Source organism: Pocillopora verrucosa, chromosome 6 (genome assembly GCF_036669915.1).
Source record: "Pocillopora verrucosa isolate sample1 chromosome 6, ASM3666991v2, whole genome shotgun sequence".
In the NCBI taxonomy this organism is placed as follows: domain Eukaryota; kingdom Metazoa; phylum Cnidaria; class Anthozoa; order Scleractinia; family Pocilloporidae; genus Pocillopora; species Pocillopora verrucosa.
In genome coordinates, this window is record NC_089317.1 from 19,995,037 (window position 1) to 20,019,844 (window position 24,808).

Genomic DNA, 24,808 nt, shown 5'->3' on the forward strand with positions numbered 1-24,808 from the left:
GATCCGGCCCTTAATAGCTTCATACTATGATCAAGTATACACAATAGGCAATATTGGAAAAATACTGCAATACTGAAAAAATAACTCTTCAAATAGTTCCAATTTAATCCGTTTCAGGCTCAAATTTTTGAAAGCCTTGAAATTTAGCCACGGCTTTGAAAAATTTGAATTTATTCAGTTGTGGACTTCGATCAGGATTTATCATAATATTTGCTTCCAATGATAATGTTCGTGTCATCATATCAAGTATTTATTGCCGTAGGTAGCCGGTATACATTTTAAGCATTTAACACGCTAGCTCATATCTATGAGGAGCCAAAGGTATTTTTAGCTCATTTGAGCATTTTTTGAGGCCAAGGTGAGTCACCCCTTTTTGCGGCAGCGATGAGACCATTAACCTCTTGATATTGAACCATTTCACCCTCGCAACGTCAATACAAACTCCCGTACCATCTGCCATTTATATTCCTCTGATTTGAGCTGTGAGCATCTGGTTTAAATCAGTCAGTATGCCGTTGCTTATTTTTTTAATTATCCTTTTTAGGGACCGGCCCTTTTAATCGGGGCGGGGGGGGGGAGTTGGGTCGAATGATTTTTTTCAGTGGTAGTCAGTGGTAGTATCAGTATCGGTGGGGGGTTGGGTCAAATGATCGAATGATTTTTTTCAGTGGTAGTATCAGTATCGGGAGGTAAAGCCGGCAACGCCGATATCCTAGCATTGGGAGGTAGAAGAAAAGGGATCATAAGTATATTACAGAACCTTATGGGGGGACTAGGTTATAGTTTTATCGTGTCCGACCTCCTAGGCGATAAATAATAAGCGGCCCGTCAATGATAGGCTCTTTTACAAACGGAACAAACGGTAGTATTCCTGAACGCGCTTGACCTGCCTTTCAAAAATAAGCACGCGAGAGAGGTTGCATGAGGCAAAATTTTACTGCAAGTATATATTGTTTTTCCTCAACATGATAAATTGGTGAGATTTTGTTTAATTAAATCAAATCACGCATTTAAAGCGTCCACTCTGTCCTTAGGGAACGCCCATGTAATGAAGACAGAAATTCATTAATTATTAATTATGAAATACAGTATGTATATAAACGAATTGAGACATCATGAATATCACCCGCTGATCATGAAAGCTCAATCTATGTTCAACTCGAGCCGAAGCTAAATAGAAATTTGATATAGTTTTGATATCTAGTGATGCAAAAAGAGCTATCAGTAGGTCGCCATTTTTCATAACTTCTTTCGTAGTTAGACTCGATCTGAGCAACGTCTCGTCCAAAACTGCCGCTTGTGAAATGCGGTCGAAACTGTAGATTGAGATAACTTATACAGTATAAAAAGCTGGGCTATGCTAATTCAAAAAAATTATGAAATAAAAGTCCTTAAGAAAAGGCCATATTCATATAGGAGGGAGGTTAAAGCATGAACTCTTTGACTCCCAGAAGTGAGTAACATATAACTTCTCCCTGAAAAAAATCCAAACATTATAGGGAAAATGTAATGAGAATACGCAAACTTATCAGGTAAGAGTTGTTATCAAAATTGATCTATCTCCAAATTCTGGTCATTTATTTACAAGGAAACTTGAAGCAGCTAGTGGGGAGAATTATCAGTCAGAACTTGGGAGTTCAAGGGTTAAAAGATTCAAACAAAAATTCAGGACCTTTTACCGCACTTACACCAAAGGGTAAATATGTCATTAAAGCTGTTTTTTAAAACGTGCATAATTTTAAATGATAGATCTGTTTCCTTCATGGGAGCCGCTTAAAACGATGCTCGTCCACTTCAAATCTAGCACATTGAAACTACAAGTCAGTGACTACTTGAATCCTACGGAAAATTCAATTTTCAGTTCTGTTTCTGACTTTCATTCAGATAAACCCAGTTTAACTAAACATGTTTTGCTGGTGTCAAAAGGGGTATTAGTTTTGTGAAACGTAAACGAGTGTTTGTGCAAATAATGTAGGGAACAAAATTACTTTGATATTTCACTAACTGTTTACAGTTTCTTTTTCGTAGTTTGCTTGTAACATGGTTCAGAGATCTTCTCCTTTTCACTATGGATTTGTCGTTTCTCTTTGGTTCCATTTTTCTTTTCTTTCGACTCCTCCTTAGTCATTGCTTCTTCAATGGAAATTTCGGCTTTCTCACCGGTTTCCCTCTCAAGTTTTCGTAATTTTTTTATAAATATAGCTTCCAAGCTATAAAGAAGTTTCTTTTTCCAGGCAATTGTCTCCTGCTTGATCCTCTCGCGAGTAGTCAAGATTTTCTGGCTCAATTCCGCGACGGTTTGTTTTTTACGCGGTAACGAAGTTTTTTTCGCCTCAGATTCAACGATAGGTAACGGACTTGGAACTTGTAATGTCAGATTTTGGGATGACGATACGTGACAGTGGTCCATATTGCGCTGAGCACTGCCATTATTCATCTTGACCCCGCATAAATTGCTCGAGTCCACATTGCGAAGAAAGGCAACACCGTCCTTCGGGGAAGATTCATATTGAGAATCATGAACTTTGCTCTCCTCTAGGAGACTACTGCAGCTGTTCCTTTTATGGTGTGATGCAGGGGTCCTTTCAATAGGCTCCTTTAGTGATTGAGTGTCTTCATAACCATTGCTTATCTCAAAGGTGAGTTTCTTAAGAAGATCGTTCCAATATTTCTTATTGTTCTCAGAGAATATCTTGGGATCGCTTTTCCGAGGCGTATCATCTCGATTGGCAATAGAATGTACGGCCACAATTTTGGGAAGAAAACTATGGTCTATTGCATAACCACCGCAACTTTCGTTCATGCCGTTAGTTTCCTCTTCAGCGGGTGGAGGTGGTACTGCTTCTGACATAGGACAATCCGTTGGTAACATAGAACTGTCTGGAGATTGACACCTCTTTCCTACATCAATGGAAACTTTGTTTTCTTGGCTATTGGTTCCTTTAGCTTTAAAATCATGGCACTTGACTTGCTCCCGTTTGGTCGTGGGTAATCTAATAGTCGATGGCAGTCTCGTTTCTTCTTTTGTTCCAATTGTATGCAGAGCTTTTGGTCCCTTCTTTCCAAATTCCATCACGTCACTTTGGTCCACAGAGCAGTGAAAGTTTTCTGCGCTTCGGTTTTTTTCAGGAGCTTTGGAGTCCCACCTGCCGTTTGCCTTTGCTACCTCTTCGATTTCTTCTTTGCTATGTGAATTGTGGGCTTCATTTGGATTATTTTCAAATTGTAGGTTATCTTGCCTCTGTTTACTATAGAACGGGAAACTCTTTGTTCGAGAAAGTTCTTCTGCTGATTTCGTCCTGCGTTTCAGTAAATCATTAAGACTCATAACAAACCTTGAAGAACCATAGCAAGGTGTAGATGGACTTCTTTTTATCCCTGGGCGTGAGACACTGACGTAATAAGTCCGGTCATTTAAGGCAGACGGGGATTTCTGATAGTTGTCTCCGGATGCCTCGTGATAATGCGTCAGTGAGCCTCTCCGCTGTGGACCATATTCGTTGCTGTATTCAGGAGAAGATGCAATCTTGGCATTTGTGTTTCCATCCAGAGGTTCCTTGGCGTACATTTCTTGCTTAGTCTGACCCAGAAATGTAAATTTCTTTCTTATTTGGTGTCCATTTATTAGAAGTCTAGTAGTCGTGTTTGAGTGATTTTCAGACGCAGCTGATCGATATCGGCTGTCGTCTGGCGCGACCGTGTCGTTGTTATTCATGTCAGCACAGGATGGTTCATAAAACACTTCATCATACGGATCTTCTCGGTTGCGATTTAACTTAGGTATATCACCCGATGTGATTACTTTCAGACGAGACTGGTTGTTGAAAGTACCGAAAGTCAGACTTCCATCGTAGATGGGACCTTTATCCCTAATACCTCGAGTTCGAGGTCTCCCACGACGTAATTGCGGAACGTTTGATTCGGGCAATCTCGAGTATAAAGCTTCCGACTTGATGGAGACATCGTCGAACTTCTGATGGCTGTCTTCTCTTGATATGGGGTAGCATCGACCAATTTTATTCACAGCCTTAGTTATAAACTTTTGATCGCATTCTAAATGGTTGGAAAACTCTGTGTTGCATATCACTCGCTCCGTGGGTGAAACAACTGGGCGCTCCTTGAACTCTTGATTTTCTGGATTGCTGCTTTCATAGCAATAACATTTCTTTGTTGTGTTGACTTGAGGTTCTTCCTTTTGATCTGAGGAGGTTGGAATGGTGGTTTGGTGATGACGAATTACAGATTTCCGCCGCGTCGTTTTCACTGGTATACGTTGAACAAGTTGATTTCGTTCTAAATTCCCATCATAACGATAAGGTTGATAGGTTTGGGAGCACTCACATGCAACATAAAATTGCTCACGGTATTTTGCAAGCGATCGTTTTCTATAGTTCTGTTGTAGTTCTTCATTTCGTGTTTGATTGAAGTCTTGGGTGTCCTCGCCAACTTTAGTAGAAAGAAAGTGCTTTATACTTTCGTTTGGCCCCATCTTGAGTCCAAAACACCTATCATGATTTTCAATGTAATCTATTTCTGCCTGGTGTGGTGGCACGAATTCGTCCTTCGGGTTTTCATGATGCGCCGAAGTATGGCATTGCTCACATTCAACCTCATCTTTCTTAAATTTCTTACAATTCGTCTTGCTTTTTGACTCCGGAACACTCTCTGTGTCACATTTTGAAAGCTTAGAGTAATTCTTAGGGAGGCCATGCGGACCAATTTTACGCAATGTGGATGAAAAATCTCTTAACGCAATAGAGTACGCCCCAGAACTATTAATTCTATCTTTGAGGCTGTCGTGTCTTTGGACTGATTCGACATTTCTGGTTGCAATAACTGAAGAACCTCTCGAGTGCAATGTTTTTCGTGTTTCAGGTATCGAATGTGTCCCTGGTGTCTTCTTATGGATGATAGTCGGAGAAATTTTCACGAGAGGTGGAGGAGAGTCTGGGGGTCTGCGTGTCTGTGGAGATCTCAATGGCAATTTTGGGTCCACGTGCGAGTTTTGTGCTCTCACATTTATCACATGACTTGGAACTCCAGTCTCGATCGGAATAAGCTGCCTTCCTCCTTCGAGGCGTGATCGTTTAGCGAAAGCAGAGCAGCCATACGGGCTGAGATGATCACAGCAACTACACACGCTCATATGGCAAGGCGATGGATGGTGGTGGCATCTACTTTGAAAACGAATTTGGTTTGTGTCCACTGGCATGAAGACTGGTTGCACAACGGGCCAGCTAGTATCACTGAGGGCACTATGTAAGTAAGGACGATGAGGGCTGCCTGGCATACAGTGTGGGTGGAAAGATGAATTGGCCACCGGTGAGAGATCATCATTAAATGGTGACGAGCCGCAGGCGAGTCCTCCAGTAGAGGAGAGATGAGGAAGATGCATTCTTGCAACAGGTTGTTGAATGCGGCCTGCAAAAAAATAAAAAAAGACATTTGCAGACAAATACATTTAGTAGGTAATTTCTTTTCAAGTGAACAAAGAGGGTAAGTTTCCAAAGAAACTGTGGTGCTGCGTGATTTGGCTTGATCGGAGGAATTGACAATGTAAATTGGCCTCCGTAGAGAGTCTCTAAGGCTGACGTGTCAAGCGTTAGCCCCACATCGATCATTCACTCTGGCGAAGGGCGAACACTCCAACTGTAAACTGTAAAAACTCTCAACAGTGGCCAATTTACATTACCAACTTAGTGGATGAAACCAAATGATTTAATTTTTTGCTATCTTCTTTAAATCTTCACAGCTTAGACCGTGTGCTATTTCTAATTACGTTTATGGGTAAGTGCACAGTGCTACAGAAACTTCGATCAGAAACATCATAAGTTTGTCATTGGGGAGAGGCGAACACTACACTAGGAACTTGCAGTGGGTTTCCGTATTTAATCATTTACGTTACACTGATTAAATGCATTTTCAGTTAGCTTTAGTTCTAACATTATTTGAACCCTTTCCTCAAACAAAGGTTATTTAGATATTTAATCGTGTTAAGTAACGCTTGATATATCAGCAAAATGATATCGTAAAACAGATGCATTGTATCGTCGATCTCGAAAAGGTTGAAATGCGCACAGCTCTACACATCGCATTCATCGTTCTCTATCTAAATAAAGGCAACCATAGACATGTTTTCTCAAACAAGTTTGATAATATACTGTTGCTAATTTTCATTTCAGATAGTTTGCTTTATTACGAAAGCGTTTTTCTGCGTTCACGCGAATGTTTCTCAATGTAAATGTAAACTCAAACTAAACAGAACAAAAGTAAAGGAGAAAAAAAACTTTAGACTTAATTGATTTGGAACTTGTACTGTCTGTTCACGTAGGCATTTTAATATTCCAAGGATCAAGTATAATCAATTAAGCTCAAAAAATAATAATAATGAAAAAGCATTCCATGTTAAATAAACGTTCAAGAAAGGAGTTCAGTCCATCTTTAGTCCGCCATATTTTCATCAGATAACTCTTCCAGAGATTCTCAAGTCAGTGGTGCTACCCCATAAACTTTTAAGGCTGAGCCTAAACACGACAGATGTAAATTTTAAACTAGATGGAGTACACAGCAACAGAAAGATTAAATACTATTCCGGTTCTGTCACGCTAAGCAGCTCGACTGAACTGCTAAATTTTAATGTGGACAATAGCGCTTTAACTGAATGAAGTTACTTCTGTCAATCACGTTGCGCGATATGAAATTATTTCAGACGAAACACGCGTAATTACCATTCTTCCATGCAGATGGAATTTCCTCCATTGGAAGGACGTTTTTTTCCGCCTTCTGCCAAAGCCGATGTCTTAACGAGTAATCATGTCTTCATTACTCGACCACTACACACCTAATTTACATTTCTTGTTTAATAGAAAAAAAGCACGTAATTATCCCAGGGATAGACTCTTTAATCTCCTTATCTAAAAGACCTCTACAGCTGAGTGAATAAACAAAACTATATCATCAGTCAATCGCAGCTGTCATTATCCCACATTATTTTCACTACAAATTGATCGTGCACTGAGTACTCGTTAAAATGTTCGAGAGAGACTAAGGACAAATCAAAATGCCTTGTGATTATAAATTAGAGTCTGCACTCATTTGAGTGATTATCAAAGACTTAGCAGAGAAAAGCATCACACAAAAAGCTTTTCACAGCGAAGTGACATTAAATATGGATTATGTTCAGCAGAGAACACTGGGTTACAGGATTATTGTCTTAATATTGTCAGACAGGTGGAAATTTAACGGTCCTGTTTGCAATATCAACACCATGCACACCTGTGCGTCACCTAATAATGTTTCCCCTCTTGGAATCAAATTCTTTCCCTCGTTAATTTTCCTTGCTCTCTTTTCGATGAGAAGGTAGTGGTTGATCAGACGAGTAAACGCTTCCATTTTTAATGATCTTGGATTTGTTTGAAGACAAAACACCGCCAACTTAATCATTTTTAACTAGGTCGACCATCGATGAAGACAAGGTTGATTACAAAATAAAACACAACCAGCTGTTTGGTCACATAAAGTATCAACTTTAATTGCTTTAAAAGGCCAACGGATAAATTAAAAGAATCTATTTACCCTTTCAATATAAATTTCGCGGTCAGTGATTGGTTAAAATATTCTCATTTTAACTGCAATTGATAACGACAAATAATTACATGTGTTTGTCCAAAATCTAAATATCAGAAAATTATTTTTCAAAAACACCTAGTCATGCAAACTCTTTTGGTAATTTTCCCGACCTAAGCACAGCTGTGAAAACATTTGTGCTACTTTAATTACCTTCACGGCTCTGCTTGGTCAGGATCTGGGAATTTTTTTTTCTCTCCGGCAAAATGATACTATTTCACACTGACTAAACTTTAAGTGTCACTTTGATCCGAAGTTCTTAAGTGTAAGATATATATAATGAGACGCTTTACTTGCACCTAACTCTTTAAATCAATAGTCAGAAAAGAAAAATCTCTCCAGTCAAATAGTGTATTGTAGTAATGTGAAACCTTACAGATTACACTAATAATATTCCACAAAACGTCGCTCTCTCATACTCACACAAACAGTTGTATAAAGTTTTGTCTATCCAATTTCTATCCATATACAAGTATATAATGGAAATTGTTCTTTTGCTTTTTCAGATTTTTTTTTTTAAGTTTATTTAGCTTTTTTTATTTTTCAACTAATTAGACGTTCACTGGGGTCAAATGATACCTGCCTAGTATGAGGTCCTTATTATATCAACTGCTGCAAAATATTTATATGCATAATGAACTTGATGAGGCGGTCACGTCCCAGAATTTCCATGATGTTTAAGTATATCCTTACATGCAGGATAACATTTTCGTTGAATTGATAAAAACATGAATACCAACGGAAGATCCTAATTAAAACAAGAATGAAATATTTTCGAAAACTTGAAAGCAACTTGAATAAAAGCGGTCATCCAATATATATGCTTTGAACCCATTAAGGTCACAAATTTTTATATTTTTCTGATCATTTTAAAAACAATTTATCAACTACAATCTGACCTAGTGGTGAAACTTTGCTTTCTGAGCTGCCCCAGTGTAGTTTTAGCATTTTATTGTCTGGACGAAATAGGATTAATTAATATTTCATTTCATTTTCATTTTCATTCAATTTATTCCTTTAAAAGTACGGCAGTGTTATCATAAAATACGCAAAGGTTTAAGCTAAATCAAAAGTACCAGAGAGCTCTTATATTCGAAATTCCAATTTCTCATTCTGCTTTTAACTATAGATAGATCTATAGTGACTGCTTCGTGATTTTACGTGCCTCTGAGATTTCCCTGCTGATCCAACTGCACAATAATAATTGTGTTGTCTATAAAAGTCATTAATCCTTTAACTCCCTCGAGTGACCAAAACAGAATTTCTCCTAACAATACCAATTCAATATCAAGTAGAAAAGAGATGAAAATAAAGAGAAAGATCAAGTAGGGGATTATTAGTTGATTTAAAACTAAACTCAGTGAAATAACATCTTAAGAATTTTATGACGGACAATAAGAAGAAAGAGACTTTTGGAGCGAAAGAGTTAATGCAATTGTCGTGGGAAAGTCTACGTGTAGAAGTAACTGCACCATTTTTAAAAGAGTAGTTTTATAAATCTTTATCACAATTCCCACCACTGTCATTTCGCAGCGTCGTAAGTATGTAATTTCGTGTTAATTCCTCACGGTCTAAGCTTTAGGTATCTTTAAAAAACCGTGACACGTTCTCCTGTGACAATAACAAAAACTTATTCTCTGAAAATGGAGGTAATTGTCCTTCAATTTCATCGACGCTGAGGAGAATAAGCGTCCTAGTTTATGGCACACAAGCTGAATAACTACCCGACCGAAAATGCTCTATTTGTGTCAAATACTCACAAATTGTAAGGCCTTGCGCACGTAGCAGTGGATATTAACTGCCATGAGCAGAGAGTACCGCTACACTTTCTTGTGGGCAAATAAAACTTTTGTTGCTGAAACTATGTTGCAATACATTCGATGTTTCATTGTTTACATCTTAAATATGGTGCTACCCTACATTACATATTTTGATTTGTTACATGTTTTAATATTTCGTCCTAAAATTCCAGGTTAGAATTTCAAACACAATTATCAAAAGATTAAAAAAAAGGTCAACGAAAACCTGTCACTAAATAATGTGCAACCAAAGTGCACTTGATTTTCCATTTTTCTGTTCTTGATTATTGTTAAAATTTTCCAAAATGAGAGGCCATTTCGCTTCCCTCTGTCTTCTCGGTGATTGATTATACTTAGCTACTCACCTTCGAGCTATCCGATCAGCGCGCCTTAAATTATGTAGTGATAAATGAACTAAAAATTCAAGTCGCCATATCTGCAAAAAAATTTCACTGATCCGTCCTTTGAAGAAAGAGGAAAGTTTCTTCTACTAAGGAGTGATAGATCTCCCCTCCTTTCTTGTTTGGCTCTACAAGGTAACTGCTATATTCGTGGTGTTGCAGTTGAACCCCAAAAACTCGAACCCTCGGTAACTCGAATTCCCTACTAACTCAAAGCAAAACTGATTTCCCTTGGATTTGCCTCCTAAATTTATTGTAATTTTAACCCCTATGACTCGATGCCCCGATAACTCGAAACCCCGCTAACTCGAAGCGAATTTTACTTAACTTTAGATAATTTTCTATGTAATTTTACCTTCAATAACTCAAAGTCGATTTTCACTTTTGCAGACTAATGAGCCATAACATTTTGCACCAAAAGATTACACTTAATCTCATTTATTCGTGGTTTTCATGCTTTTGTTTTGTTTTGTTTTGTCGTTTTTATGCTCTTAAATCGCTAGAAATCTTACTATGCAATGTGTAAGCAGAAAACTCCTTTAATCAAGTATTTCTGGTCTTTTTGTTCAAAACCCCTCTAACTCGAAACCCAGATTACTCGAGGTAATTTCAATTTCCCTTGGCAATTCGAGTTATGGGGGTTCATCTGTAACTGTAAATAGCACATTGACGAAGTTAGTGATAATTATGCATTGTTCATTTTACCGCTAATTTTTTTGGCACACATTATTAGCACTTTTCGTTTTCCTAATGTCACTTAACTTAGACGTGTCTATTACTCCATTCGATCTGACGATGAGCTAACGCTCGAGGCATCAGCTTTAGAAAACTCTTTATGGCAGCCAATTTACATTATCAACTCAGTTGAGTAAAAACAAATTATCATGTTATACTCCCCAACCGACGCAACTCCACAGTTTCTTCAGAAAATTACCCCGTTTATCAGTTCATTAGCCGTATATTTATATTCATTTGCTCACGTAATTTTTGGTGTGTGTATGTAACGATTAAAGGTTTTTTAAGGTTGATGTTGTTTTTTTAACGTTGTTCTTTTCTCTTCCCCTATCCGCCTATTAATAGTTTTTCCATTCTCTTTTCACTGTAATTTAGAATAAAACACGAATTTTGGGGCGGTGGTGTTAAAGGTATTGCTAGATTAAAGAACGTTTTTTCATTGATCAGCACAGAATTTGTTCCACAAGAATGTAAATGATTGTCAAAGATATGAACAGGGATGAGAAAAGATAAATTAAAATGAAAAGATTCTATGTCTAATAAAGGTCCTAGAAGATTATAATGTTACCAGAATTTAGAATAGATAGCTTGTGTTTCCTCTCAAACGAATGCTGCTTTAAGTAGGTCTGAGTATGTGATACGAAAATTTATTATTACTTCGGCTCTTTCTTTTTTTTTTTCTCGTGGTAATTGTTTTGTTTATGAAACCGGTGACGTGATCGTTTGAGTTGGCTTTTTATCAAAAGGAGTCGCCATGGTCGTATTTTAAAGATATCTCACATATAGGGTTACTTTTAGTTCGCTCGGTTTACTTATCTCTTAGTAAAGCTCTGCCAATAGATGAATACAATGCAAACCAGAATGACTCACCGTATAACTAATACTAGACAAGTTTGTTTTAGCTGAATTAATTTTGCGAGACTACAAAGGAACATAAATATAATTGCCTCGAGGAACTTTATGATTTGTATTCATGATGAATACAAATGAAATTTCATGCTGATTCTCACTGTTCCAATTAAGTTTTCCTTAACCATAATTTACGGGAACACAAAAAAAAATTTAAATAAAATGAGGTGTTCGTACGCAACAAAATCGGCAAAAAAATGCACTGAGTGGCTGATCACTAAACGTCTTTTGTATCCATTTAAAAACATACAAAAGCACCTATTGGACTACTGAGATGCAAATGAAGGAGGTACACTTTACTGCTCATTTCAGGACTCCAGTTTAGGTTTTATACCTAAATGAAACCCGTCGCTTATTTTCACAGTATCATTTTTTTGTCAATTTTAAGTTTTACTAGTGTCTTTGATCGCGAAAATTACATCGCCCGAGAATCAGCGGCAGTAGCACGCGCAATCCGATTGTCCGGATTAAAGTTCAGCTGTGTTTACTTAGCCCAGCATTCAATTATCTTTGACATTGTTCAGCTTGTTGCATAATCATAACATATGAAAAGAACGTCTTGATGATACCTTCCTAATCTCTGCTACAAGTCGACGGTGTTCTTACCTCTCGCATAGCCTACGCCGGATTGTGTGTGCCGTGGGCTTCGGTTTGAGTCTTGAGTCGATAACATTTGATGAGACTGCTGAATACATCTATCATATCCATAGACATCAGTCATGTCGAGGGGATCGTCTGTACATGAAATGAGAATAATTATCATATTCTTCAGACCATTCACAAAAGATTCGTCTGTAAATCACTGCTATAAGTTCGTAAAATTACAGTTTACGGTCAGTTCTTTCAATGGTCAGAATTTTTCACATGGGATTGTTACGCAGAAATGTAGGTGAAAGTATAAAGAGCAACTCTACCGCAATGATATCGTACAGGACGATTTTACTTTGTTTGCTGCCCTAAAAACGCCTCCGCTTGAAAGCGGCACAAATCCTGCACTACTATTAGACAAAGTTCAAATGAGTTTGTTTATCGTCAACAGAATGGCGCAGTTAACATGCTGAAGTTGATCAATCGAAACCTTTATAGAGCCCTACCACAAAAGCAGTCGATCCTGTGCACAGTCCATCATTCGTCTTAGATACATTCAATCGCTCATACACAATAGAACAATACCGGTTCTGATCTCTCTTATGTTACTTTTATGGAGCAATATATTCATCCATAATCTGGATCGATCTGACAATTAAAGGCAGACCATTGAGAGAGGTGATCCAGATGCCAGTTGATACTAAATTTACCTTTAAAGAGAATGAAATAAAAAAAAACGCATTCTCTTTGGTAGACAAACATTTAGTTAAGAATGATGATGATTAACACTGGAAAGCTGACGAATTTGAGCTGCATTCTTCAAACTGAATATCCTTAGACGAAGCCCATTTTTAAGGCGCAGCACCATAGCAAAGCACTATGCTGTATACTTGCACTTTCAGTAGTCCCAATGAACTAATCGGGCTGATGAGCCCTCTGCAATAGGGATTAACCTGAACGCTACTCTTTTAACTAGTTTCTACTTTTTTTTTTGGATGACTTTCGAGCGACGACTGATTCAAAGAGCATCAGGTAAAGAAATGGAACAAAAACCATCTACATAAAGAAACATGGCGTCATCTCGATGCAATGGTTGTCACATAATTTAAAAGACAAATATGAAAAGGTAAATAAAAATTAATGTATATTGCGAGCAAGATTGCAGCATATTAAGGAGATTTTTTGCTCCTTCACCCATCTTATTAGTTCCCCGAGGACGAAATGTTTGGAGAACTTTTTGCAAGTGAAGCAAGTTCATAACTTCTTGGAGGAGTAAATGAACTAAGGATGACATTTACAAGCCAAACTGAACCCTTGTTGGCTTTTACCATCTCAGCCTGATGATCCTTACCTGCGTGCGTCACTAGCATCCTGCTGTATAGTCACGAGGGTTTCTATTAGTTTCTAGAGAAACGGTTGTGTCGTGTTGATGTGCAAGAGAAACAATTAGATGGCTATCAAATATATGTTGACTGATAAAAGCAGTTAAACTTCCGAAGCGAATTCTGAAAAGCTTTTTGACGCTCCAAACGTCAGCTATTCAAACAAATTCGCTATGGCGTTTTACCTCTGTCAATCAACTTATAGTTGTTTATCAACTATTGTAACGACATTGCAAATCTATACTGACTTTGAAGTCAGGCCTTTGCCGTGAATTTGGTCTATATTGTATCTGAGAGTGACACGTCACTCTGTCACAGTCTCTATCGGGCCTATCTGCCCGCCAAGCTAAACTTATTTAAACACCGATAATTTATCCGCGAGGTGCGACTGAGGACTTAGTGGCACGGCGTTTGAACTGGGCGACATTAAAGCAGCACTGGATTCATCTCTAAACTGATAAGAAACTAGTGGAAAGTACTAATGAGGTTCAGTAGGAGAATCACAGCAACGCAAAAATCAATCCTGATTTTGCTCACTTCCGCCATATCCATACAATTACAACCCAGTTCGTAAACAAATGTTCTCCCTTAAGCGCACAAACGGTCAAAGGCAAGCGTTTAACTGTTTAAAGGAAATGTCAAGCTGAAAACTTCCCAAGGGACAAGAAGATCAGCCTAAGGCACTATTGCTGTAACGCGATCATTCATTCATTTTTTTTTCTATTTTTTTCGTTAATATCAGGTGGCCATAGGATCGATTACTGTTAAAAAAAAAATGGAAAAAAAAAATTGAAGGGAAAACTCGTGTAAAGAACAAGGTTATGTAATGCACCACGTTTATATAAGTTCTGAATAGTTGTCAATCAGATATAGGACCTCCTACTGCACGGCTGTTTGCTTATCAGAAGTGATCTGTAAATCCATATTTTGACAGAATTATAATTGTATCACGGGCTGTAAAATGGCTGTTCCTATTGTTTCACAATCTCCTTCCCTCCAGTCACTCCCGCTCTCAACGAGAGTATATGACAAAGAGATGACCACAACATAAAATCTCTTAGCCGAAGGGGGCCTAAATGTGTTGCTTAAAGTTCGTTTAAGTATCCGGGATACCTGATGTGTTACAATCTTAATCAGTTCCACTAAAGTGCTTTTCCTATGAGGTACTGTTGTATTAATAACTCTCGAGTATTCTGAGCTCTTCAACGGAAAGCACTCTGAAAGTGCACAAGCTTCACATGACCATATGAACTGTATTGTAAATGAAAGCAAGGCAGGCGAATAAAGACTGAAAAAGGTATCTTCCAGAAAGACAGTGCTGATAGTGTTTAACTCTTCCCTGCAGGCTATCACGTCTGAAAGATATGCTAATGAAAAATAATGGCGCGAGCGGAAGGAAGTTGAACTTCAAAGTGAAAATGAAGGTACGATTTACCTAGCAGCACCTAAAAGAGGGCGATCGGTCGCCTTCGAGCTCAACTGAGGTTTTGGATCAGATCAAGACACATTGATCTTCAAATATAAACTAAGATATACAAAAAAAAGGATTTGGTGAAACCGTAGCACTCCATAATAAAAAAAATTCAGTGGCTGTTACTACTGAACTGTGACAACAGAATCGCCTTAGGTGTTATATTTTCTTTTCTTCCACTGGTTTAATGACTCTGGAATGGCCGGTGATTGAGGGTTCTGTTGACTAGGGTGACGGTGATGAAACATTAAAATAGGACGCGGGCACTAGTTCCAAAAGTAAGCTAAAAAAATTCTCACTCCGTCGTCTCATTTCAATCTTTACCGACAAACTTTTAGGGCATTTTTATCTTTCGTGACTTCTCTTTCTCTATGGACGATTAAATTAATTGTATAAACAACAATTCCGAAATGTTTTTGGAAAGCTGAATATCACATCTGACCTTCGCTAATCTTATGACCGGAAATTTAGAGACGTTAAAAATAACTTAGTCAAATTTCTAGAGCACTCTTTGCAAGATAAAAATGTACTTTGTTGCAGAGAAGCGCCACCTCCGAAGAAAATCGGGGAAAATGTTGAAAACATATGATTAATTACAGTAATAAGTGTTTCTCGTGTAAACTTCTTAATGTAAAATAATACATGGCGAAGAAAAACGGATAATTAATTGAGGCTGAAATTATCATAATAGGTTTCTTTTATCAAAGATAATGTAAGTTGTTGCACTGGAAATTTATAGGTACATCTCTTCGTAGAAGAGAAATAACTACTATATTATTGTCAAATCGTCATCGGATCCTTCAAGCATGTGACTAGAAGCCATCAAAGCAGAGAGATTAAAGAATTATTAAAAAGTCTTGTACAGCTGGTTGTTCATCGATCTTATTAAAGTCGTTTATCGCGTGACATAAGAGTGAAACGCGAACTTATTAGAATTTCTTTTGGTTAAATATTTCAGACGCACAGAGTTTGAAAGGTGTAAGGCGAAAAGCTGAGATTCCAGGGTCCTTCTTTGAGGATTCTTTACTCTGTTTGCTGTTACATGTTCATGTATGATATCTCGTGAACCATTACTCAACACATGAGAACGTGTTCGAATGTCAATCAATTACGACTCTTTCTTTGCAAGATGCATGCTTAAAATGAGAACAAGAACTCTAAAGTATCCATGCTCCATGGTTTCTCGTAATGTCAGAATCGCACGGTTATTACTGGGTTGTATAAATCACTTTCCTTATGGATAAAAATAATCTCTAAACTTACATTTCCTATGTTTACTTTATCGATCTGCTAGGTCTCTCTCCTCGCTGAAACGCAGAAAACCCCAGGCTATACAAATGTAGACATCTCTTTCTCCTCCGGTAAACAAACGCCGGGATAAAACGCTGTTTATGTTTTGCTTCAGTGCTAATTAAGTAGGAGCCAGTAAGAGATAAATTACATAACCACCACCTGTTCTTGATAACTGCATTGTCTCCCCTCCCTCTTGCCCGCAGTCATTTAATAACACTTATCGGCGTTTATCTGCGATAATGCCACGTATAACTCACAAGGTGTCATGGAGGTGTATAAACATACACGATATGAATCGACCTATCACGAAAACTGCGTCACAACATTCCAAATTGGGATAAAAATAGTAATTTTAGAATATAAAAGTGAAAAAGAATACAGTCATTTGATGGAGATCACATTCAAAATTTACTGGCAATGTTGAATGTGAAAACTTCTCAGTGCCTCTGAGAACTCTCCTGGATAAAGATAATACTTGGCGATACGGCTAGGTTTTCGGTTTTGAAGGCCGAGGTTTCCTTTTACTGTATTATGGTTCGCTGAAATCAAAGTTTCCAGCACGCTTAAAAGGGCGATATCGGTCGCGATATATGTAGCTACTATCGATATCGGTCGCGATAAATGTAGCTACTAAGAACGATATTTTCCCCCATATAAAGTTGCTTTGAAAAAGCGAAATGTTCATCGTACCTTGAAATCAGACGGTGACGGTTTTAAAATGCTGATAGGTCCACAATAACAAGAAATATTACTAAAAAGAGTAGTCGAGTGTCTAGCGTTAAGCAAGTTTTGGAACCTGTTTTGCATCTCCGTTGGTCACGCAAGATCACGTTGGTCACGCAAGACAACTTTAGGTCCTTCAGGAATGTATGTTTTTTACAGCAGTCAGTTGCTGTGGTCGGTCTATTGAACAGCAGGATTGAATTGGCCGGGTTTCCCAGCGTGTAAGTTCTCTTCACAGCAAAAACTATCTGGACAGGTCAGAGAAGGTTAGCTAGTCGTTCCGTTGTTGACGAAGAGATAATCAGAGAATATAGGATCATAGCAGACAAAGTATTTTGTTTGCCGTATACTAAGACAGGCGACCGAAGCTTAGTAGGCTCCAAACGGTTGGTACGCACTGAATTTTCTAGTTAAATAAAATTGACATCATCACAGAAATGAATATTAAAAATTTCTTACACATACATAAATTTCTCGAAAATATAGCAAGGGAAATATCATTATTATTATAAATATATATTTTTTTTCAAATCTGGAATCTAATATTATCTCTGCCGAAATACCAGCTGACTAAGTAACCCTTCATTGTAAAGTTACCAATACACGGTGCTAACTCACAGGGATGCCAATATGAATTTTCTGAGAAGACTAGTCTCATATCGAGATATCTAGTGTTATTGACTTTCGGTCGTTTTGGGAGCATCCATTAATTCCTGATGATAATCCATACCCAAAGCACCGTTGGACGGCAGCCAATATCAATATTCTGAAAGCTCTGTTTCTTAAATTGGTACGACAGTTCACAGACCCTGTTTCGACTTGTTACACAGAGCTCTATATGGAGTTGTCTTTTCTCTCTGTCATTGTTAGACAAGTTATTCCGCTAACTAAACCGACAAACTATTGGGAGAGAGAAACTGAGCTTTTTCACTTCAATCAACATTAGCTTGAAAACTAAAAAACAATTAATCCTCGACACATTACACGCTAGTCAGAGTAAAAGGTCTGAACTTAAGTGGTAGCTCAGGTCTGCAATTTCATGAACGTTCAAAATCCCCGGTCCCCTACCGCAGTCAATTTTGAACCTTGTCGTTCGGCGCTGTGTGACGCGAAACGATTAACAAAGAAAGCTCTGCTTTCCGCTTGACTTGCATTGGTAGACAAAACAGCAATTTAAAGATGGTATTTTTCAGCAGGTCAGTCATCAACTATCTTGACCTTTGCTGTATGAAAAACCTGTCTGAGGTATATTTGTCAATGACGCCACCATAATCACATAGTTAAAAAAGAGGCACTTAAATTGGTAATAGGCGTTAATAAAAAAAATAAATAAAATCATCTTTCTAACAAGATGAATCGGTTCTGTTACTAGAGCTGAAGGGATTAACTACATTAATATGAACTCATATTCTTGCTTGCATTGTTTTCAGGGAAGTGAGAGTGAAATATAAATCATCTCACTGTGATGGAATGAGGGAACAAACGATTAATTACTTAGCTTCAAAGATGAAATGGGTAATTCTGCTCAACATTTCAAATTTACAATGAGGGGTTTAGATCAGTGGCGTACGTTCTTCAGACTCGGAGAAATCACAATGACGCGGAAATGACAACGTGGATTCATTATGGCGACATTGTAATAAATATTGCACAAGATATTTCAGTCTCTAACTTGACACAAAAGCTATTAGGCGAAGCTTCCCTACTTTCTCCATCCAGCCGGACACAGATTCAACGAAAACTCTGCGGTTCTATATCGCACGAGCGCTTTCTAGATAGCTTTAAATTGATAATTTGATTAGTTGTAAGCATTATAGCGAGCTGAGTCAAAGAGTGAGGCCGGCCTCTCGTCACATTTTCGTACACGTTTTCTCGAGGGTTGCTTAGCATTAATTGAATCACCTTCGATTCAACCTCAAGTCATTTGACATCGAGCCTCTGATCAAAGAATTATATCTATACTTCCTCACTTACCAGATCAAGTCGTTCTTGTCAGTGTATTTTAATCTTCTATCATTTGTTTATCCAAAGATAAACAGATGTTCGATGTACAACCGACCGCAAAAGCGCTGATGTGTTAAACGGTGCAGAGTCCACAGTTTGTTGATTACCATCAAAATAGAAAAATAATAAACAAAGGCGCCAAAAATATCCTTGCGTCTAAGTCGGCTCCGAGCAGAAATTCGGCACTGCGATCGTATGCGCCCAGCATTTGTCGGTTTCCATATGTCGCAAGGTTGCAGCAGACCAGGAAGTATAGGATTAAGACATCAAACCACAACAACCGGCGGAAATTCTCTGATAAAATCGAAACAATTACTGTAAGCCCACGTGAACATGCGGAAGAGTGATACCTGCCCGCAGGCCTTTTATTTTGTCGCTCTATGAATATGAAAATTCAAAGGGAAAAGGTGGCTTTTTTTACATCATTTGTTTTTCGTCGTCTGTGTAGACTGCTGGACTCTCCAGCTTTCATTATGGGCTCATTGCTCCAGTGACTCAAGTTATGACACGTTCCCCAAACCGATATTTTATTCTCTCGATCCAAAGTATGTTTCGAATGAATACCGTGAGGGCTGAAATGAAAAATTGCGTATACAACAAAGAAATAGATAAAATAGCGCAACACGAATAGAGATACAATTCGTACGCTTCGAAAGTCACAACAAGGAAACTAAACATTTCTTAAATTAAACAACGAAAAACGATGCCGCGTACAATTTGTATTCAATAAACTTAAATCATAAGATTAACAATGTTTAAGTGATGAAATTAAACCTATAAAAATGTTACAAAGTACACAACAAATTAGACCAAAATAAGTAGATTTAATGTAAAAATAATTACCTTGGGTGCTGCCTTAGTCACAATAGACCAATCTAACTAGTTTTTACGGCACTTGACCAAGCCTCTTGCATTATGCGTTACAATTGACCAGAAAACCTTATTTAACAAATAGAGAAGCCTTAACTGTGCTCCGTTCTGTTGTAAAGCACGCAGGAAGCGGCTGGAGCACGAAAGAAGTGTAGCGAGAAATACCAGACGTAGTCGAGAGTTTCTTCCCACTTCTTGAGTGCTTTAGGACCCTTTAGCCGCTTCCTAAGTGCTTTACAACAGAAAAGAGCACAGTCAAGGCTTCTCTATTTGTTTTATAACAAGAATCGGTTAAATTCCCCAAGCATTAGTTTCAATTTTCGAAACAAACTTTATTTCCAAAGCGAACAACAGTGTCGTCAGCATGCTCTATACTCTCATAAAGCACGCCAATTAGTATCCCTGTTAGAATGGTTCAAATAATCTGATTTGCTGTACAAGACTAAAGCTGTCAAAAATGTCAAATCATCAAAGTTCACATTCTGCAATAGTTTACAAACTGAAATAGTTTGGCAGGTTGAATTTCACACTTTTGCCTGAAGTTTTTTAGTCTATAATACAGAATCTGAAAGTAAAATCAGCGTTCAGCGAAATTCGGCCGAATTGTGGCTCATAAAAACACGCAAGTTTTTTTACATGACTAGCAAAAAACAAACTGTTCAAAGCGAATGTTTTATGAATGAACGACAGCCGAATTCACCCGGAAACATGAAGATCGTTCAGGATGACAGCGCCATAAAACTCGGCTGCAGTGACTGATGTGGCCTTCCACTCAACGCATCGGGAAGGATGTCAGAGCAAGCTCTTATTTTTTCACTCGAAGGGCGGCAGATGAAGTTTCTGTGCCTTGCTTCACTGCGATGACCGAAGATGGCCATGATAAGCGAGCCGCGATGGACCTCACCATGATCGCAGTCGCTCTGACACCGTCATGATTAGTATGAATTCTAACAGTTATGCCAATTTGGTTATATTTTTCATCATTCCTGTTTTGTTTTTGAACACGAAATTTTATACACTACACGAGTGTTGGGTGTGTTTGATTTTCATTATCGTACGTAAGCTTGCAATCTAACTGAGCGTGAAAACCTTTAAAGCTCAGACTGTCCATTTCGTTTTCTCTTTGAGGATTTTCATCTCTGCTCACGTTATAATAACGTATACTCTCATAGAGCACGCTCTTTCAACCAATGACAGCACACGTTATATCTGAACTTTACTATAATATAAATTACTATTTATATGTTTGGCCGTCGCCACACTAAAGTGTACTCTTGCGCGATATTTAACTTGTCTAGATCGTGGCAGCTATATTAAGCTATTTAATCGTGACATCTGCTCAAGGATATTACGTTCTTTCATCATAAGTTAATTAAATGCGTTTCTTTTAAGTTATCAAAAGCCATTGATGTACTTGTTTGCCTAACGCGCACCTTAGATATTTTCGAGATATTTCGAGGAAGTTCTCGAAACGTAAACACACGCATGCAATAACTACGCACGTGCGGTGTTCCGTTCGCGTGCGCTGTCTTTTGCAATGGACTAAGAGTACAAGTGCAGCTTAGTTGCACATAGGCAATATTCATTAACAAACCTGAACGACTGGCACAATATGGTCGATCTCAAAGGGCATTTCTAAGCTACTGACTAGCTACAACCAAGGACTTATGTTTCTTTTCTAGATTCTTACAGTGAGCGTCTCTAAATTTCTTAGTTGTGTGTAAAGAAAGAACATGTGAACATGTAATGTTAGACTAACTCGGCACTCACGGTCAACTTTATCTGTTTTTAAAGCTAACACATATGGGGAGCTATTTGTGCCAAAAATATCAATCGCTAGTGGTAAAAATCAATCTTTACTGCCAAAATTTCAATCGCTTGTGATAAATCTCGATCGGTACAGCTTAAATATTAATCGCTTTTTTGGCACTAACGATTGAGTTTTGTCGCTGCGATTAATATTTTTGGCACAAATGGCTCCCCATAAACACATCCTCGTCTACCTCGTTTTGCGATCGACTATGTTTTCCTTCGATTGTTTTCCCAGATCACGTATCTGTTTACGTTTTGGTTTTCTTATCGAGAGCCATTTTTATCAACATTAGATGCCAAGAATCATCAAAACTGATAGAGCTGTCTTTTTAAGCAACGTGCCAATTTTACAAAGAATATGAAGGACGGAAACATAATGTTCTTTAACATGTCTACAGGAGAGGAAAAGTTTGCTTTTTATGTATTCATGTCTACAAGAGACATGAATAATTCAATCATTTCTTCACAATCCAAATGAATCTGACAACTGTTTGCATCGTTTAAAATCGAAGAGAAAAAATATGGTATATTTTCTTTTTTTTCTCCCCACTGACTTTTAAAGAGTACCGCCCCCACATGACGGCTACATCAGAGGGTTAAGGTAGCGATACAGTAAAATTACGTGATCGCAAACAAGATTTTAAGTTGGTTTCCACAGTTATGTGAATGTGGGGGAGATTATACTTCACTATAAATACATGTGAACTGCGGATAAAGAAATGAATATGGAAGCGGTCTTCGTAGTAATGAACACTACTTAAGCAATGGTGAAAATAAGGCCTGAAAAAGGAAAATAACAAAAAAAATTCAGGCATGTACGGAATTTAAACCTTCGCGATACCGATGAATCGCTCTTCTAACTAAGTTAACAAGCCACCGGCAGCTGATCATTCTGTTGGTTCGAAATAAACCGGTGAAATGATAAATAAATGGCTGTAAATATATAATGTAAACTCATACTGCTGGTACGAACTCAAATCAAGTCTAACCGGCTGGAAGTTTTTTCAGCTGAAATTTTACCCAAGAGGACAGTGTTTTCCGCCTTCTGGGTTAACAAAAACACATGAATGAAGACGGTGCTAAAGAAGGTCCCCGAGAATCTTTCACCTTAGAAAATTGGTCAGTGGTCGAGGCGGGAGGTCATGCTTCAATTCATTTGAACACAAGTAATAAGATTCGTTGGCAAGGCCGGCAACCGAAGTGGCTTTTCACCTATTGGTGTTCATGATGTCGAAACTTGCGCATCTCGTATAGCTTTTCGCCGTCTAAAAAAAGACTCAAGTATTAAACTTGAAACCGTTTTGAGATTTTTACTTCAGAACGCTTGGCCGCTTTATGGGCTATTTCGTCGCCAAGCCTGGCTGCGAAAGGAATGGGAAAGAGAAAATTTCACCATTTTCATCGAGAACCCAAACGTCCTTGAGCCCCGCAGCCTTCCTTATACTCTGCGGCATTGCTCTTGAAAACTGAAGCCAACTTCCCGCAAAGGAAATGCAAGACTTATTTAATCACGCCTTAGTCTCGCGCTCGTTCTTGCGTCCAATAGGCTGTTCATTGGTGTGAATTTAATTTAAGTTCTTACTAGCTCTTAGAGGAGTACTTCAATGAAAACCTCCCTAACTGAAATTTATGAGGATGGAAAAGGGTTTATACCAGACGCGTGATTGAGCCGGGCCAAAACTATAATGTTATGCGCGAATTTTACAGAAGGGCGAACGTGATTCATAAATTCATAAACTGACTTCTCGAGTTCCCTGAAACTCCGTTTTCCTTTTAAATTCGTGATGTGCGAAAGTGTTTAAAGTACGAGTCACGCGTGAATTTTTCTAAAAAATCCGTACGTGAAACGGAATCGGGTCCTCGACTTTTCAACCCTCTTTTAATCAAAGTAGTTGCAGTGTTTTAACTGATAGTGTATCAAAACTGCCATTTTTATGTTGTCTATAAAGCGACATCGGAAATGATGAATCTAAAAAACAAAATTTAACAAATTGTAACAAAAAAGTCTTTCATTACCTGAAAAACGCCTACTTGAAGCGTTCAATGCGAAGAGTTGGCTCAAATATCTTCACCAGAGCCACGTAAATTGGATAAACGATTGAGAAAACGAGACTAAGACAGCCATAGCGACACAATGACTCAGTAGGACGTGTCTCTTTTTAGTGCGACTGTGCATGGCTAGCTTTAAAGCCAACGATATATAATGCCTCCAACGGCCGTGACAAATTCTTTAGAAGTAGGTTAGAGCACCTTAGCAACAGTAACAAAAGCAAAATTATTTGAGTGAAATGTGCTAAATTAAAAAACTTTCTAACCATCGGAACAATAGCGGCCACCCAGCTGGCGAGAATGGTTTTTAATCGTCTGCTGTCACTCTGATATCAAAGTAATTAAGACATTTCAACACCGACGCAACTCTTCTCTTTTACCATAAAACCTGTTATGATCTATAATTTGAATCAGTTTGTAATCCTTGATTCAATTTGCACCGGTAAATTTAATCGAAACGATGTGATCCTCATCGTAGTACATACATGTATTCATCAAAGACATATTTTGTTTTAACTCACTTGGAAGATAAGTTTGAAAAATGAGCAAAAGAGATGTCTCGAAAAATAAAAATTTTTATAAAACATACCTTTGGGCTGACTGACGATTTGGAGGCGGATTTTGCATTAGTGTATATCAAAGCTAGAATTTTGCGCCTTTCTTAGTCGGCTACCAAATGTAAACAACGGTCGAATTTTAATCAATTATTGCTTAGATCTTCCTTAGAAAGAAATTTAAAAGCTAATGGTTTGTCAACATAAAAAAAAAAAAAAAACGGCTGAGTAATTTGTCAAAAAAAAAAAACAGTAATGGTTGAGCCGGTTTGACAACGTTTTAAGGGAAGAAGTGCCGAATAACTGAAGATACTAATCAGAATGATTTAATTAATTTTAAAACTCTCCCTTCTGTTAGCTGTGAAAGCTTTGTCAATTAAAAAGAATTTCTACGGCAAATGTCGCTCTGAACTCCAAAGAATCACATTTTTCAGTAGATCATAGCAGTAAAGGCGATTAATATAAATCCAATTCGCAAATTGAAAATTGAATTGATTCTTCGTGGAGGGGGGGACAGCAGGTAGATGTATTGGTTGAGGGGTAAAAACAGACCCCCTGTGTAATTTTACTAAACCCTGTGAACCCTATCCAG

At 38.0% G+C, this 24,808-nt stretch overlaps 1 protein-coding gene across 8 annotated transcripts; it reads right to left on the reverse strand.

Annotated features, from left to right (window-relative positions):
- Window positions 1-945: 945 nt before the first annotated feature.
- Window positions 946-23,770, reverse strand: LOC131794093 (uncharacterized). 8 transcript variants are annotated; one of them, XM_066168767.1, is made up of 4 exons: window positions 16,895-16,959; window positions 16,175-16,318; window positions 12,077-12,205; window positions 946-5,421 (listed from the first exon to the last, which is right to left on the reverse strand). In XM_066168767.1, the coding sequence occupies exons 3-4, from the start codon at window positions 12,189-12,191 to the stop codon at window positions 2,009-2,011; spliced, it is 3,528 nt and encodes a 1,175-aa protein (XP_066024864.1). In that variant the 5' UTR covers window positions 12,192-12,205; window positions 16,175-16,318; window positions 16,895-16,959; the 3' UTR covers window positions 946-2,008. The 8 variants fall into 8 exon arrangements, with proteins under 8 accessions (XP_066024864.1, XP_066024865.1, XP_066024862.1 ...); XM_066168768.1 differs by lacking the exons at window positions 16,175-16,318; window positions 16,895-16,959 and adding an exon at window positions 23,630-23,770; XM_066168765.1 differs by lacking the exons at window positions 16,175-16,318; window positions 16,895-16,959 and adding an exon at window positions 18,902-19,147.
- Window positions 23,771-24,808: the final 1,038 nt, after the last annotated feature.

Coding starts and splice junctions, on each gene's coding strand:
- LOC131794093 (XM_066168768.1), bottom strand. CDS start 12,191: ATGACTGATGTCTATGGATATGATAGATGTATTCAGCAGTCTCATCAA. Junction 5,422..12,076: donor CGGCGTAGGCTATGCGAGAG/GTAAGAACACCG, acceptor ATTTTTTTGCAG/GCCGCATTCAACAACCTGTT.